Source organism: Dryobates pubescens, chromosome 15, assembly GCF_014839835.1.
Source record: "Dryobates pubescens isolate bDryPub1 chromosome 15, bDryPub1.pri, whole genome shotgun sequence".
Classification (NCBI taxonomy): Eukaryota; Metazoa; Chordata; class Aves; order Piciformes; family Picidae; genus Dryobates; species Dryobates pubescens.
In genome coordinates this window covers 4,802,800-4,819,529 of record NC_071626.1, presented here as the reverse complement: position 1 = coordinate 4,819,529, position 16,730 = coordinate 4,802,800, and the positions used below count along the sequence as shown (strand labels likewise).

At 43.7% G+C, this 16,730-nt stretch overlaps 1 protein-coding gene across 4 annotated transcripts in view; it reads right to left on the bottom strand.

Annotated features, from left to right (window-relative positions):
• The window catches only part of ANO4 (anoctamin 4), a 177,976-nt gene that overhangs the window by 22,558 nt on the left and 138,688 nt on the right, over positions 1-16,730 (bottom strand). For all 4 annotated transcript variants that reach the window (XM_054167688.1, XM_054167691.1, XM_054167690.1 and 1 more), the window contains 4 exons: positions 11,949-12,031; positions 7,772-7,912; positions 4,847-5,011; positions 1,155-1,191 (listed from right to left, as the gene is read on the bottom strand). In XM_054167688.1, coding sequence (XP_054023663.1) covers positions 1,155-1,191; positions 4,847-5,011; positions 7,772-7,912; positions 11,949-12,031 — 426 coding nt within the window. The remainder of the gene's footprint in view (positions 1-1,154; positions 1,192-4,846; positions 5,012-7,771; positions 7,913-11,948; positions 12,032-16,730) is intronic.

Below are 16,730 nucleotides of genomic sequence, written 5' to 3'. Positions count from 1 at the left end.
ACTAGCAGGTACCTTTTCCATGGATACAGGAAGGCAAACAGATTTTAAATTTACAGCATACAAATGAGACCTTTCTGTGTAATAAAACCCACAGCACAAAATTCTGTCTTACACAGAGATACTTGGAGCACATCACTTATGACTTCCCAGCTGTAGAAAAGCTCTGACAATAGCTAAAGGTAGCTGTGTGTTTCCTTTGAGCGGACACCAGAAGTTGTCCATCTGGTCCAAAATACCTTAGTGACCATCAGTGTACATGGGTACCCAGAAACTCAAAGTAATCTCCTCAAACCATTTCTACACATACTGGAATATGGTTCACTTCCTAGGCCTTCTGAAAAAGTCTCATTTCAGGCCTCTTGACACAAAGGAGCCATTGCCAATTGCCCTCAACCACAGCATTCTCTCATCATGATCAGGATCTCCAGAGACTCTGCCTGAGCCATGCATGTGGTTGAGATCCCATCCTTGGAGACACCAAAGACTAGACTTATTGTGACCCTGGGCACCCTGATCTCATTGGAAATGTCCCTGCTCACTGCAGGGGGGTTGGACAAGATGACCTTCGAGGGTCCCTTCCAACCCAATGCAATCTGTGAGTCTATAGCATTGCTACTCCATTGACAGTACACACTGCCCTTAGAAAGTGTTGCCCTTACTCTAGCATAAAGATCACTTTTATGGGTGATCTCAAAAGAGGTTACTGAAATTTAGAGCACCAGTAGAGTTTAGGTGCTGGTAGAATTGATGAGTCGTGTAGTGATTTCCCCTCCAGATTACTGCTCTTAAAGGCATCTGTTTGATTGGCAAGAAGTACCTTAGTTTCAAGCTAGAAATTTGGCTTCCAGAAGTGATCCTGTGGTTTCCAAGCCTTCATAAAACCTGGGGGCTGTGAGTGCTGAGCCTTTCTGAAAACTCACACTTTTCCCCCCAAAAGAACAAGTTCTCACAAAGCAGGGGGTTGGAGCAAGGAACAAGCATGGGAGCTGGGTAATGTCACCACTGATGGAATAATGCCACAGTTTAGATTATATGCTCCTTTACTGTAAACTTAAGAAACCCATTTACTCATCTAGATTGCAAATTAATTAAGGACATTCATATTTATACAGGCTAAATGCTAGCATAGTACAGGGGACCAAAAAATTGCTTACCTAAATTTGTCAGGAAAAGAGCAACCTTTTCATACAGCTGTAAGAGAGAAGAAGCAGCCTCTTAGATATGTAACCACCTTAAGGGTACAGAACTGCTTTTCAGGTGGATTAACTGCTCCTACATGTCACATCTGACATGCAGATGGTCTTTGTGATGGTCTGATATGATAACAAAACCATATAGCAACTTCACAGTCAACCAACCAACACAAATATTTGTAAGGCTATAGCCAGAACTCTTTTCATCTACACTATATGGAGGGGAGGAAAAAAAGATGCTATCACTGTCCCTACTTTACATACACAGTGAAAAAGGGTGAGAAGAATGTTTCCAAAAACACAAAGCAGAGCAATGGCTTAACTGGAATTTTGGGTTTAGTTACTTATGCCACATTCTGTGAGAGACCTTATTGCTATCTACAAGTACCTGAAGGGCGGTTGTAGCCAGGAGGAGATTGGTCTCTTCTCCCAGGCAGAGGACTCAGTCTCAAGCTGCACCAGGGGAAGTTTAGGCTGGAGGTGAGGAGAAAGTTCTTCACAGAGAGAGTTGTTAGCCATTGGAATGGGCTGTCCAGGGAGGTGGTGGAGTCACTGGCCCTGGAGGTGTTCAAGAGGGGATTGGATGTGGCACTTGGTGCCATGGTTTAGTAGTCATGAGGTCACCTCCAGCCTAAACTTCCCCTGGTGCAGCTTGAGACTGTGTCCTCTTGTTCTGGTGCTGATTGCCTAGGAGAAGAGACCAAATGAGTCTGAAGCCTGTTCCCACAAAACACTAAACATCCTTAACTCTCAGTGATGCATACAGGGATACAAAGCTGCTCATACTGCAGGCTTAAGTGCTTACTCCTAAAGTCCATATTAGCAATGTTTCTCCCCATTTGCAGTTATAAACTCTTGGTAAAACAGTGTTATGTTCAACTTACAGCTCAAATGCCTGCTTAATAACTGAAGTAATCCTGAGTTCTCTCACCCATTTTAACAACAGCTTCTTACTTAGAATAGCTTTTTGCTGCTTTTGGAGTAAATAGTTTTGTTTCAAGTAGTGAAAAATGTAGTTTCTTCTTGGGGTGGTTTAAAAGCATCTCTTAAGGGCAACTGTAGAAGTGCTAAATTTCTAGGTGGTTTATATCCTGATCCCAGCAGGCAATGTGCTATTTTACAAGTGTACATTGCTCTGCAGAGGGAGCATTACAACTGCCTTTTGTTGCTATTCCTTCTGGAACAGTAAGACAGTGTTAGAGATTCTGTTAACAATGGTTGAATATGATTATCTGCTACATCACTATGAGTCCCACAGGGCCTTGTTATGATCATCTTCTGTTCTGTGTTCATTTTTCCTATGGGTGATATCACTGGAATTAACAGGTTTTATTAACCTAGGGAAAGGCAATGATTGTTCCCAGGTCAGGCTGCAGGATTAGCTGGGAGCCATTATGACTGAAGGTAATTCTGTTTTGGTCAGATGGATGTTTCAGTGTATGTGCCTCGCTCTCAGATCATCCAGTCTAGAAGTTACTTGTGGTCTGGACCTTTCCCCTGATGCTTAGAGTGGTTGTCAACTCATATCAGAATCACTGCTTTGTTTTTTTTCAGTCCAGGCTTCCCAGCAGTGAATTCCCTGCTGAGTCCACCCTGCTCCATTTTGACGTATCTTTGCTTGCTCTTCCGCCACTTTTCCTGAGTCACAGTTTGTGGAGGATTCAGCTGCCTGAATTGCTGCTGAGGAGGCTTGATTTCTCCCAACAGAAATTCCACCACTGTCCTTCAGTAAACTTCATTAATCCATCATGGGAAGCGAGGGATTATGTTCCTAAGCCCTTCTGAAAAGCCCCTGCAGTTTCATATTTTGGGGACCTTCTGTTTCCCTGAGCTATCTCCAGTTCTAAGGCTGGGGTTTATTGCATGGTAATGAACACAAGGCTTTCTTAAGAAGTCTGTCTTTGCAGTGCTTTACTTGTTTGATGTATCACAGGAAATAAAGTTTCTCAAAAGGCACCTTCAAGCCATCTTCCATTGCTTAAAAAAAGCTTCTTTAAGCTGTAAAACTCTAAGACCCAAATATTCTCATATCTGCAGTATTTCTTTGTTGCTGCCTGACTGCATATACAATGACTTTTACTGAGGGCTTGGAAACAGATGCTCTACTGACATAGGTATTCATAGCTCTATTTCTTCTGTGCTTACTGTGTGCTCTAGGTGGATTACAGACAACCCCCTAAACCTGCAGGCAATGAACAATAAACAAATAAACCCCCAAACCAAACGCATGAAAGATGGCCCTCAGTAGAAATTCAGGGAGAATAACAGCATCCACCTCTTCCTTCTGCCCTTTCTCAGCCTGCAGTTCCACCTTAGGGAAAATACAGGGAAATCAACAGTTCTTGAGAGACTGTCCCAGTGACCAATCCAGTCCTGCTTATACCAAAGGGAGAAATGAAGTCCTGAAGCAAAACCTCTGGGAATTTCCTGCTATATAAATGAGAGACTGCTAAAGCTAATTTTTTTGATGGTGGAAATGCCTGAGTATTGCACAGAAAAGAAAGCAGTCTTCAAGCTAGCATTTGGAACTGTGCAGGTCCAAAATAACATCTCATACTTCCCCTAGGAATGAAGTCAGCAGATCTCCTGGAGCAAAGACCTAACAACCTAACATGCTTTAACAGAAGACTCTTGCTACTGACTAGATAAAGCCACTCCACTCTGGCTCCAGTACCTGAGGTTTGTAGGTTAATCTCTCATCCCCCTTAAAATGCAACAATGACAAAAAGCTGATAGTGAAAGGCCACACATCCCTTGTCAAGAGCAGCTGATGGAAGACGTGTTGCTATCACAGCAATGTGCAGAATTCTCTACCTGCATCTCAACAGAAGAATGGAACTCATAGGATCATAGAATCAATAAGGTTGGAAAAGACCTCAGAGATCATCAAGCCCAACCTATTACTTAACAGCTCATGACTAACTAAACCATGGCACCAAGTGCCACGTCCAATCCCCTCTTGAACACCTCCAGGGATGGTGACTCCACCACCTCCCTGGGCAGAACAACTCTCTCTGGGAAGAATGTTCTCCTCACCTCTAGCCTAAACTTCCCCTGGCACAGCTTGAGACTGTGTCCTCTTGATCTGGTGCCTGGGAGAAGAGACCAACTCCCACCTGGCTACAACCTCCCTTCAGGTAGTTGTAGAGAACAATAAGGTCTCCCCTGAGCATCCTCTTCTCCAGGCTAAACAAGCCCAGCTCCCTCAGCCTCCCCTCATAGGGCTGTGCTTGAGGCCTCTCCCCAGCCTTGCTGCCCTTCTCTGGACACGTTCAAGTGTTTCAAGGTCCTTCTTAATTTCAGGGGCCCAGAACTGGACACAGGACTCAAGGTATGGCTTAACCAGTGCTGAGTACAGGGCACAATGACTTCCCTGCTCCTGCTGGCCACACTCTTCCTGATCCAGGCCAGGATGCTGTTGGCCTTCTTAGCCCCCTGGGCACACTGCTGGCTCCTGTTCAGCCAGCTGTCAATCAGTACCCCCAGGTCCCCTTCTGTTTGGCTGCTCCCCAGCCACTCTTACCCTAGCCTGTAGCTCTGCATGGGGTTGTTGTGGCCAAAGTGCAGCACCTGATGCTTGGACGACTTGCATGCCATTATGTTGGACTCTGCCCATCTGTCCAGCTGGTCAAGGTCATATTAGTTTTACTCACCACATTCAGTAGCATGATGATGCAAAAGTTGATGCAGACTGCAGTTCCTGTAGTTGCAACCTGAGAGTTATTCCTGATTAAAGCCCACTTAAAGGCAGCAAAAGTGCTGACAGTCACAACACGGTAAATAACGATGCCAAAAACAGCAGCAATCACCACACAGATCTAAAAGGAGGGGAAAGGAAAATCAGAGAGAAGAACCTGAAAGCTTTCAGTACAACAGGAGATAACTTTTCCCTGATACTAAAAACGAAAGCAATGAAGCAAATGACTTGAAGATCACGTCCACTTTGATCCCAAAGAGAGGTTTCAAGATCAATATGAATGTTCCTACTGTGAAGTCCTTCTTTGTTTCTTTATCACCATGCACAATATCTTTGAATTCATCTAAAAACAGATGCCAGCTCGAAATGGTTTCTTGCAAGTGTATCTCTGCCTTAGCATTAATGTGGGAAACAGTGGTGCCAGCTCTGGGAATTAGGTATTTTCTTTACATGCATGTTCCACCACGCTCCACTAGCCTTTGCTAGTCTCAGGATGCTGTCCCAGCCTGATTGTGTGATGTTTGCTTCAATTATTGTGCTTGCTGTCAAAAGCTCTTGAAAGTAGAATGTGTTAGAGCAGCTAAATTCCAAACAGTAAAATACTAGTACCCCTGCTTCCCGTTCTCCTCCAAGTCTCCTCTAATTTATCAGCATTAGTAAGAAAAAAGTCAGCTTATTTTGTTGATATTTGTACATAGTTTTAAAAGTAAAATGTATTTGGTTTTCAGAATCTAAGCAGGAATTCAGTGTTGTGGTATCTCACTCTATCTACTGCTCCCCTTAGGGGCCTTTCTTATTCTCTCAAGCTCCTGAAGTATTTTGCCTTAGAAGGGGTGCCATGGATTTGACCATAGCTCTCTCTTTAGTGCAGGAATTAAAGACCATTACACAAGAGGTTCCAGACACTGCTTTGGGCTTTTTCTCTCCCTGTGGTTCCTATTATGCTATATACAACACATGCTTTCCATCTTGTATCATCCTTCCCTTTTAATTAAGAAAGTGGATGGTGTGGAGGTTAATTCTTTATCCACACAGGTAGAAACTACTGTCGTGTGTGTGTCTGTACTTAGCAGCAGTTGACATACACTGTTCCCCTCTGCAGATACTGCTTTTATCTGAACAAGCATTACCTATGGAGATGATACTGGGGGATGGGAAAAAAGTACAAAGGGTGCCTTCATGATTCCTTCTTTCCCATTAATGGGGACTGTGTCTGTTCTTTGGTAGCAATGTTACTGGAATATTGCTCCAGATCATATTTTCTCCCTTGTGCTTTGAGGGACGTCACACTTAGGGGAAAAATGTCTCCATTTGTGAGCACTGCCTCAGCAACAGCCCTTGTAAGATGTTGCTTGCTACAGTTCTGGAGAGATTCTGTCTGGGGAAGGTAACAAATTCAATTGCCCTTGTAATTTTATTCTCTGATGAGACTTCCTGCAAATGTGACAGTTGTAATGTGGAAGCCATGCAGAAATCACTTGATGTTTGGTATGCAACAGTTGAGCACGAAATGGCAACTGTTTTCCATCGTGGCCAATTTGTGTCACAGTTCAGCAAGCTACCTAAAGGCCAGACAGCTGGAAATTAGCATGGGTGACTCATCTCATAGCAACTCTTGACACAGTGCCCATTAGCCACCCGTTAGACAAGAGAGATTCTTCAGGAGAAGACAGATGCTTATTTGCAGAAGATTGGTGTTTTCCAAGGTTTTGCACAGGCAGCTTCAACCTACCACAACTGAAGCATATCTAAGCTAACCGAATGGACAAACCAATTTTGAAAGAGCCAAATGCTAACCAAGTTGGTTTCATATTTTGGTAGTTACAAAAATCATAGAATCAGTCAGGGTTGGAAGGGACCACAAGGATCATCTAGTTGCAACCCCTCTGCCATGGGCAGGGATACCCCACACCAGATCAGGCTGGCCAGAGCCTCATCCAGCCTGGTCTTAAACACCTCCAGGGATGGGGCCTCAACCACCCCCCTGGACAACCCATTCCAGGGCATCACCACTCTCATGGTGAAGAAATTCCTCCTCACCTCCAGCCTGAATCTCCCCACCTCCAGCTTCATTCCATTCCCCCTAGTCCTATCACTACCTGAGATCCTGAGAAGTCCCTCCCCAGCCTTCTTGTAGCCCCCTTCAGATACTGGAAGGCCACAATTAGGTCACCTCAGAGCCTTCTCTTCTCCAGACTGAACAGCCCTACGAGGAGAGGCTGAGGGAGCTGGGATTGTTCAGCCTGGAGAAGAGGAGGCTCAGAGGAGACCTTACTGCTGTCTACAACTACCTGAAGGGTGGTTGTAGCCAGGAAGGGGTTGGTCTCTTCTCTCTAGCAACCAGCACCAGAACAAGAAGACACAGTCTCAGGCTGTGCCAGGGGAAGTTTAGGCTTGAGGTGAGGAGAAAGTTCTTCATGGAGAGAGTCATTAGCCATTGGAATGGGCTGCCCAGGGTGGTGGTGGAGTCACCATCCCTGGAGGTGTTCAAGAGGGGACTTGACATGGCACTTGGTGCCATGGTCTAGCAATGAGGTCTTTGGTGACAGGTTGGACTGGATGATCTTTGAGGTCTCTTCCAACCTTGGTGATACTGTGAAAATCACTACTCCAGCACTTGTGGAGTTACATGCAGTGTTACGTGTAGAGCCTTGAAGGAAGCACTTAACTATCTGTGAGACTATGTGAAGAGTAAACTCAGGTAGGACTGTACAGTAACCCATCTGCTATGTGCAGATTTTCACACTGCAGGAAACACAGAAGAGATGATTTAACTCCCAAGCAGTCATATCCCATACTCTCAGCAGAGATAATGTTAGCTTGTACTTTTTCTTTTCTTTTTTTTTTTTTTCAACTGGTAAATAAATAAAAGTTCTCAAACCATAAAAAATATTCCAGATGCAGAAACAATGAGTCTGCTGCATTTATCTGCAAATGCTTGATAAGGCTCTGGCTTCCCAGATATGGGGTTCATTCTTTCTTTCTTGGAGTACTTGGCTTCAAACTGCGGACGTATTTCCTCCTAAGGAACAGACAGACAACGTTCACAGACAGCACAGTTGGGAAGCATTCCATAGGAAACTTAACAATCATTTATCAGATCACTGTTATTGGGGAATTACATCTCCAGCAGCTGCCCCAGCTGCTGTAAAAGCTGGGCTGGGAAATGAGGTCTCCTTCCTGAGAGCTGGAATAAATCACTGCACCCATAAAATGCTATTGCAAGTACTTAGTGAACTCCCTGCCTAGCCACTCATCTAAACCATGCTCTTTCAGATGGTGTGGCTGTAAGAGAAGTCATTCTGAAGCTGATACCACAGACTTTTCAAGCCTGGTGTTATCCTGTTGGTACTGGAATTCTGCAACAGAGAAAAAAAGAAAGGAAAGAAGGAAAGAAGAAAAGAGGGGGGGGGGGGAAGGAAAAAGGAAAAACAAAAGAAGGAAAAAGGGAAAAAAGGGAAAAAGGGGGGGAAGGGGGAAAATGGGGGGGAAGGGGGAAAACGAGGGGGAAGAGGAAAAACGAGGGGGAAGAGGAAAAACGAGGGAAAAGGGAGAAGAAAAAAGGGAAAAGGGAGAAGAAAAAAGGGAAAAAAGGGAAATGAACAAAGAAAAAACTCAAAGAAAAATAAAGAAGACAAAAAAGAAGAAACAACTCTCTTTTCCAAACCCAGTTACTGTTTGCTAGGTTATTGGTTAACTTCTCACTTATCAGCACAAAACCTTTCCAATTATCAGCAAAAGTTTTTCATTTGGGGAAGGAGTCACGACATCTAATACTGCTCAACTGCTTCCTAACTTGGACAGTGCTATTAGAAGGATCAGCTTGCAGCAGCAGCAATGTCAAGTTCTGCTTTGCCAGAAAAAACTCTCTTCTGAAATAAAACCTGGGGATTTCTTGGGGAGAGAGTTAATGACATCTCTTTACAGCCTTGTCACAAGATAGGGTTCATCCTTAGTTCAGATTAGGCCTGATGGTTTTCAGCTGCAGTAGGGCTTACCCCACTGCCCTGCCATCCAGGAGGTTCACCAGCAGCCATATGCCCTCACCCAAGCCTGACATCCAGGATGCTGTCAGAGATGAGAGAAAGCACCAGGCTGTGATGGACTCTCAGAGCTGCTGGCAGTCCACATTCATTACATCGAGTTTTACAATGCACAGTTGCATGCTGGCACGTTGGCCCATGGTACAGCTGGCTACCAGGGAGCAGAGAGGCACCCATGTCTTTGCACACTATCCATCAGGCCTCTGCTGAGCTTTTTTTCCTGTGTACCAGCCAAGAACCCAGCTTCCCAATTTCAGTCACTTACAACCCTTCAGCTGCATTTAATTGAACTTTGACTAACTGAAAGTTGTAAATGCCTGAACCTTAGCTGACTGCATTGCATAGATGAATGTTAACTGCTTAGATAAACCTTAAGAATGTGAATAAAAGAAGACACCCTAAAATCCTACATCCCTTTTTATAACATTCCCCTGGGAAAAACAACAAAATAAAAAGCAGTAATGCCTCACTCTCATTTTCTCAATAGAGTTAATTTCCAAATTCAAGGAGAAACCTGGTAACATGGTACTAAAACAAGTTAAGAGGCATGTATGCTCAGCTGCAAAGCAATGCCTATGCAACTAATTGTGTGCTTGAGGGAACAAGTTCTACACGAGCCGTCTGCAAAGACTAAGCACGTTTCTACTGAGGCAGGGTAACACCTTGCTCTTAATGTCCCTTGCTCAAGCTGTTCCTGCCCTATCAGGGCTGCTGAGCAGGCCATAACCTGGAAAGAGAAACTATGCAAGTAGTACTGCTGTGTGCCCAGGGATGTGCAAAAGGATAGTGTGATAGTATTGAAGCAGGGCACTTGAGAACTGCACCCTGCAGACAGTGCAAGAGCTCTGCCAGCTGACTTCCCGAGCTAGACATGAGGAATCCTTTCCTCTCTGCAGCTCTCTCTATGCTAAGATTTTATTACCTTTTGCAATCTGCACTGGAGTCCTTATCATATCCACCCAGCCATGCATCTAGGTGTCTCCTAAGATCCCCAGTCAATTAAGATAATGCAAATGTTATTTCTGGAGATACATCTCCACACAAAACTGAAACTGTGGCACGAACCTTCGTACCTGGTTACTGGCACTCAGTAGTGCTGAACACAGCTTGGGGTGGGGAGTGAGCAGTACTGTATCTGGCTGAGGTTAATGATATAAAGGAAGCAATACTGAAGAAAAAGATAAGAGTACACTATAAATGGCAACAGAAGTAACATTTCAGCTGGGAGTGCTAGGAACTCTGAGCAGCTGGTTTCCTGTTGTGTGCCCAGCTAAGACCAAATTACTCTCCATGTCTCTCTCCTTGCACCTCATTTACAAGAAAAGGAAATCCAGACATGCAGGACTGAAAAAGTCAGAACATACTCAGCCCATGTACCCAGGCTGGAGGACTTGAACACTTCAGGGGCAGCTGCATGACTTCCTTGGGTGAAATTCTGAAGTGGTGAGCAATTCATGAGGTTGCATATCTGAACAGATTTAATTCTCCCCATTGTTTCCACTGTTTCATTTCTTTGTCTCTTCATTTAGAACAGAAAAGTGATAACAAAGTGACAGGAAGCCTTATAAATGTTGGCTTTTTTCCCCCCTCAATCTATTGTTGGTAGGAATTAGTAAATTTCCCTCTATAGCCAAACCTCATTTTTTTTCAATTTGATAATGCAAATTAAAGCAATCCAAAGTTAGGCATGGCAGATAATGATGATAAAAATAACAATCTTCATTAGCAAAAGCTTGTGACCTAAAATGACAATCAGAACTCTCTAATTGATTTACTTGAAATAAAAGCAGTTGGCTGATTTTGCCCAATGGTAACTGAGTGGAAGAATCACAGAATGGTTTGGGTTGGAAATTCAATTAGCACTGATTTTACTAGAGAGAAGTAAAATTCTTAGGGAGACAAAATTCTCTCTCCCTGAGATTTCACTGACGTGTACAGCATCAAGGTCAGATTCCATAGGATGTCTCTTTTTCAGTCCTCTCCTTCCTTCCCACCTCTCAAACATGAATCAGTGCAGTTCTTTATTCACAGGTGGAACAATCCTGATTTCTGCAGCATCAAGCATGGATCAATGTGCAACGCCTCAGGCTAGCTCTTGGTGCACTAGAAGAGCTACTGTAAATGTCTTGGTGATATACATCCTTTTCTTTCTTCAAGGGATAAATTCTTGCAGGTGTCCTATTCCTCTCTAGCCCGAGGATATGTTGTGCCTTATAGCCCAGATGTAGAAAAGGGATTTGTGAAAGATTCAAAACTTGAATCTTGATCACTGGGACAGTGATAGCACCCCAAGAAGTAAGTCTCCTTGCAAAGCCTGTGCTTTGCAGGTCATCTTGCTTACAGCTGAAGGCAATGACAAAGTGCAGAGGTGGCCTTCAAACCACAAAACAGGGAAAAGGTCTCAATGCCTTTTCACCTGGGGCACCTGCTGCCAAACTGTGACTGGTTCCAGGGGCGAAATCCTGCAAAGGCCCTAGAGCCAATGCAGCATTTGGTACTGAAGAAGAGGAGACAGTAGTCTACAGAGCTGACCTTAAAGAAAGGACATGCTCCAGTTGTGCCACAGATAAGGGCACAGGCAGCTGTAGCATCCTCTGTGAGATAATCAGCTCCCATACTGAACAGGGGAGGAACTGATACCTCAAGTGCCAATGAGATACTGATGCTCTTATGACTGGTCACAGAAATCTTTGGGCAGCAGACATCTGAGTTCCTATTGGCATGTTTAACCTCTAATTTGAGAGAGAAGGGCACTACCTGTTAGTTACAATAGAATAGAATAAACCAGGTTTAGACCTTCGAGATCGTCGAGTCCAACCTATCACCCAACACTATCTACACTGCCACACTGCTTCTGAAAAGACACTTACAAAGCTATTTCTAGAACTTCAAGCAGGTGCCATGAATAGCTCTGGAGCAGGTACACTCATCACCACCCCAGGCCACCTGACTGCTTCCGTTGCAACCCAAATCTCTTTGCGTTAGGGATTAAGGAGTGCGTTGTGTAATACAAACCTCCTCTTCCTCCCAGTCTATCAAGTCCCAGTCATAAGCAATCACTGCTCGCCTTCTTTTCCAAAACTCCAGAAAAACAGTTGCTGGAAAACAGAAAAAAAATAGTACCTTTTAAATGTTTACTTTTAATTTTAAGTCAAGAAAGTGTTAAGAACAGAACTGTTGAATGAAGCTGCTACATTGCTTTCTTGTCTTTGCACAGGAGGATTCCTTTGAACAGCAAATCAAGCTGGTGATCAAAACTGCTTTCACCAAGCCTCGCTTTCGAAGGATTACTTTGCTTGCTCCAAGCATGACTGAGGCTTTAGAGATTTCATTTAGTGCTAAATGAGAATGTTTAATTTCTAACCAACCAAGGGAGGACTCTCAAAGAGTGAAATTGTTCCTGTGACTCATCATTGCTAGATAAAGCAGATTTCTGATAAAGCTAAAGGTTTCTTGGGATTACTGTAGATAAAGTAGGATAGGATAGGATAGGATAGGATAGGATAGGATAGGATAGGATAGGATAGGATAGGATAGGATAGGATAGGATAGACCAGGTTGAAAAAGACCTTTGAGATCATCGAGTCCAACCTATCATCCAACACCATCTAATCAACTAAACTGTGGCACCAAGTGCCTTATCCAGTCTCTTTTCAAACACCTCCAGTGATGGTGACTCCACCACCTCCCTGGGCAGCCCATTCCAATGGGCAATCTCTCTTTGTATGAAGAATTTCTTCCTAACATCCAGCCTGAACTTCCCCTGGCACAGCTTGAGACTGTGTCCTCTTGTTCTGGTGCTGGTTGCCTGGGAGAAGAGACCAATCCCCACCTGGCTACAACCTCCCCTCAGGCAGCTGTAGATGGCAATAGGGTCTTCCCTGAACCTCCTTTTCTCCAGGCTAAACAACCCCAGCTCCCTCAGCCTCTCCTCATGGGGCTGTGCTCCAAACCCTTCCCCAGCTTTGTTGCCCTTCTCTGGATGCCTTCCAGCAACTCAATATCTTTCTTAATCTGAGGGGCCCAAAACTGGACACAGTGCAACAAGTAGCAACTTTCCTCCTTTGAAGACCATTTGCAGTACAGAGAAACCAGAATCCAGAAGCTGCACATTCCAGTGCCTGTGCAAATCTGTAAAGTACTGCTGAGGAAAAGGGAACTTTTGCCTTCTATCTTTCTAATTCAGGTGCTTTCTGTTACACTAGATGTGTGTGTGTGTGTGTTTGTGTGGCATTAACATCTGACAATTAAATGTTTTGTGCTGTACAGCTCATATTACAAGAGTTCAAAGTAGTCTCATATGCCTGTACACAACTCTGCTTCCAGTTAGTGATGAAAAGAACAATCAAGGAAGCACTCAGTCGTAAACTCACGTGTTCACATTCTGGAGATTAATGTTGAGCCTGTTTATGGTTTACAGCTTTTAAAAATTTGTTTTGTTAAAAGAATTTAGAAGCTGCCTAAAGCTGACACAAATCAACAGAAAGGCTTCCCCTGGGAGGTTTGGCTTTTCCCTTTATTGCTCATTGAAAAGCATCAGGCTGATAACCACAGGGAGCATAAAGCTCTTTGTTCATGAGCTAGCACAGTGTCAGCTCTAACAGAGTCACAATAGCCTGCCAATATTTTCCACATCTAAAGCATCTCCTTAATGGACTATCTGCCCTACTGCAGCATACTGATAATGCCATGAAGTGATACTAAGCACTGACATTAGCTTGGTGAAAGTGAAGTTTTAACCAGTTTATATTTACTATATTGTAATGTTTTAGCCAAAGCAGATAGCATATGCTTGGAAAATGAACACTTGGAAGCAGATAAGGTATCAAAAGCACATTTAAGGAGGCAGCTATTTGGTTTGAAGACATTTTCATATAGTATGTCATCCTTTTTCTGAAAGTTGGAGTTATGTTACACCAGGTTACCAGCTGCTTTGATTAAATTTAATAAAGGAAGTAAACAGAATTTCCTGAGCCTAATGTTTCTGTGCCTTCTTGCAGTGTGATCCGTACAGGATCACAGGATGTTAGGGGTTGGAAGATCAAGAGATCATTAAGTCCAAGCCCCCTGCCAGAGCAGCACCATACAATCTAGTACAGATCATACAGGAATGCATCCAGATGGGTCTTGAAAGTCTCCAGAGGAGACTCCACAACCTCTCTGGGGAGCCTGTTCCAGTGCTCTGTGACCCTCACAGTGAAGAAGTTCCTCCTCATGTTGAAGTGGAACCTCCTGTGCTTTAGTTTATATCCATTGCCCCTTGTCCTATCACAGGGTGCAACTGAGCAGTGCCTGTCCTCTCCCTCTTGACACCCAGCCCTTGGCTATTGATAAACATTTATTAAATCCCCTCTAAGTCTTCTCTTCTCCAGACTAAAAAGCCCCAAGGCTCTCAGCCTTTCCTCATAAGGCAGGGCTCCAATCCCTTCATCATCTTGGTAGCCCTCCGTTGGACTCTCACAAAGCTAGGAAGGGCTAATGAGTCTCCACTGCTACTGACCCAGCACACTGTTCATTCTTTGGCTTATGGAGCTGCTTCTCTCCTATCAGCCCATATTGAATTATTTTGTATAGGCTAAACAAATAGCTCTGCACTTTTGGAGGCCTGGGAGGAACAAACCAGATTGATTACTACCACTTTCTTTCCATTCCAAAGAGCAGCAGGGAGCAGGACTCGCGTAGGCGTGTGAGCCCACGGGCACCAACCTCGCAGGTGAGTCTGTGCTGAACTGCACTTCAATTCGTTCTTGTTTTTCACACACCTGCAGTGAGGGATCTGTACATATTATATTTAGCAAATCTAGCTCTTGTCAGAGCAAGTCTGTGCAGTTCCCAAAGCTTCTTTGGAAAGTTCTTTTCAAATCATTAAGTAGCAAAAAGGAAGATCTGCACAACACTGGTTTAGCTTTGACCGCGCTACACTTTTCTCCCTCCAGCCAGGTCGGGATGCACTTTCACTTGCAAGCTGTTTTAAAATGTGCTGTAAATAACCATCTTTGATTGTGACACTGCACTGCTGAGCTCTTCTAAAAAGCAGTGCATTTTGAAATGCCTCTGCTTCTTTTCCGGACAAGTCATCACTAATGCTCTCTATGACACTTCAGCATTCTTTTCTGAGTTTTGACAGCTCAACTTGACACAGTTTTACTTCTGATTTCCCAGGGAGGTGGTGGAGTCACCATCATTGGAGGTGTTTAGGAGGAGACTTGATAGGGTGCTTGGTTGCATGGTTTAGTTGGTTGGGTGGTGTTGGATGATGGGTTGGATGCGATAATCTTGAAGGTCTCTTCCAACCTGGTCTATTCTATTCTACTCTATTCTAATTCTATTCCTATTCTATTCTATTCCTATTCTATTCCTATTCTATTCTATTCTATTCTATTCTATTCTATTCTATTCTATTCTATTCTATTCTATTCTATTCTATTCTATTCTCCCATTTTCCAGTTGGTATGTTCAAACCAGATGCTGAGTACTCTCCAAAAATCCTGATTGGCCTCAATTCCCCAGTCTCTTACTAAGTTTCCCTGTGCTAAGCTTGCCCTGCTTCAGAGCTCACCTCGCAGCTCAGTCCTCAAAATCCACTTGTCCAAACAGCTGTCTTGACATCCCTTCCTCAGATGCTTCTGAAAGAAGTTGTGATCTTAGCTAGTAGTGCAAATGGCTTCTCATTAAGCAAATAGCTTAATCCTGCCCTTTGCTCAGAGATCCTCTCCCTACCATATTTCAGAACCACTTAATATTTTCACCCTGGCTTCTGGAGTATAGTCTGTGCACCAGGAATACTGCTGAAGAACCTCCTTAAATTCTGTATCCTCAGAGAGAAGATAAATGTGAATGTTTTATGCCAGAGGCAAAGTTTGCAGGGAAATAATATATTTTTGTTAGACTAACTCATAGATTTAGAAAATAATGTTTTATGCTGTCATTTCCTATTGCTTGAAAACAAGTGTCAAATTCCTCATGCTAGGCCTGGTTTTTTTGTGGGCCCCCATCCAATTTTGCTTCCATCAAGCATTCTAAACCAACTTCCTTTATCAAAGGAAACATGCTTCTAGGTGGCTCTGAGGTTGTCTCCTGGGTATCTCTCATGGCTCAGTAAAGTGATCTGCAGTTTAAAATGGAGATTACAAGGTTTACTTGGACACCTTTCCAAAGCAGCTGGAGATGCTTGAGTAAGAAGAGGAGAAGAATGGCTAATTCAGGGTAGCCCAAGCACCTGGAGCACCTGAGATGGATGCCATTTTTGAAGCATGGCTTTTGAGGCATTCTCTAAAGGTGTTAATTTCTCCTAGAATGGCACAGTAGCATCTAAGAGCCTGGGCACGCTCAGGGTGTGTTTGAAAGACTTTTTTGTGCTACAAGAAATTCTTGCTTCCTCTTGCCTTCAATTCTGCCTGCAAGACCAGAGTAGGAAAAATACTTGAGCCAGAAATAGAACTGTCCTGTGGGCAAAATTCAGCCTCCATGGCAACAGCTAGACCACTCTCTGACCAGTTTGTCATTCAACTCTCTGTGTCATTTATTTCATCAGGGTTTTGCTTTAATTACAACCTGCTTGTGTGTATGTAAGCTTTCACTGCCTTTCTGCAAGGTGGGAAAAACAAATAATGAATTCATTTTAGTACAGACACTAAACTGAGCTGCCCTAGGCTAAAAGAAGACCTAAACAGTAGGAGAAAAAAGAAAGGTCTCAGAGCTGACAGATTGAAAGACAATTACAACAGCCCCAGAATATAACCATCTACATAGACACCACGTAAGGCAGTGATGTTTTTATCTTAAGTAAAATGATCA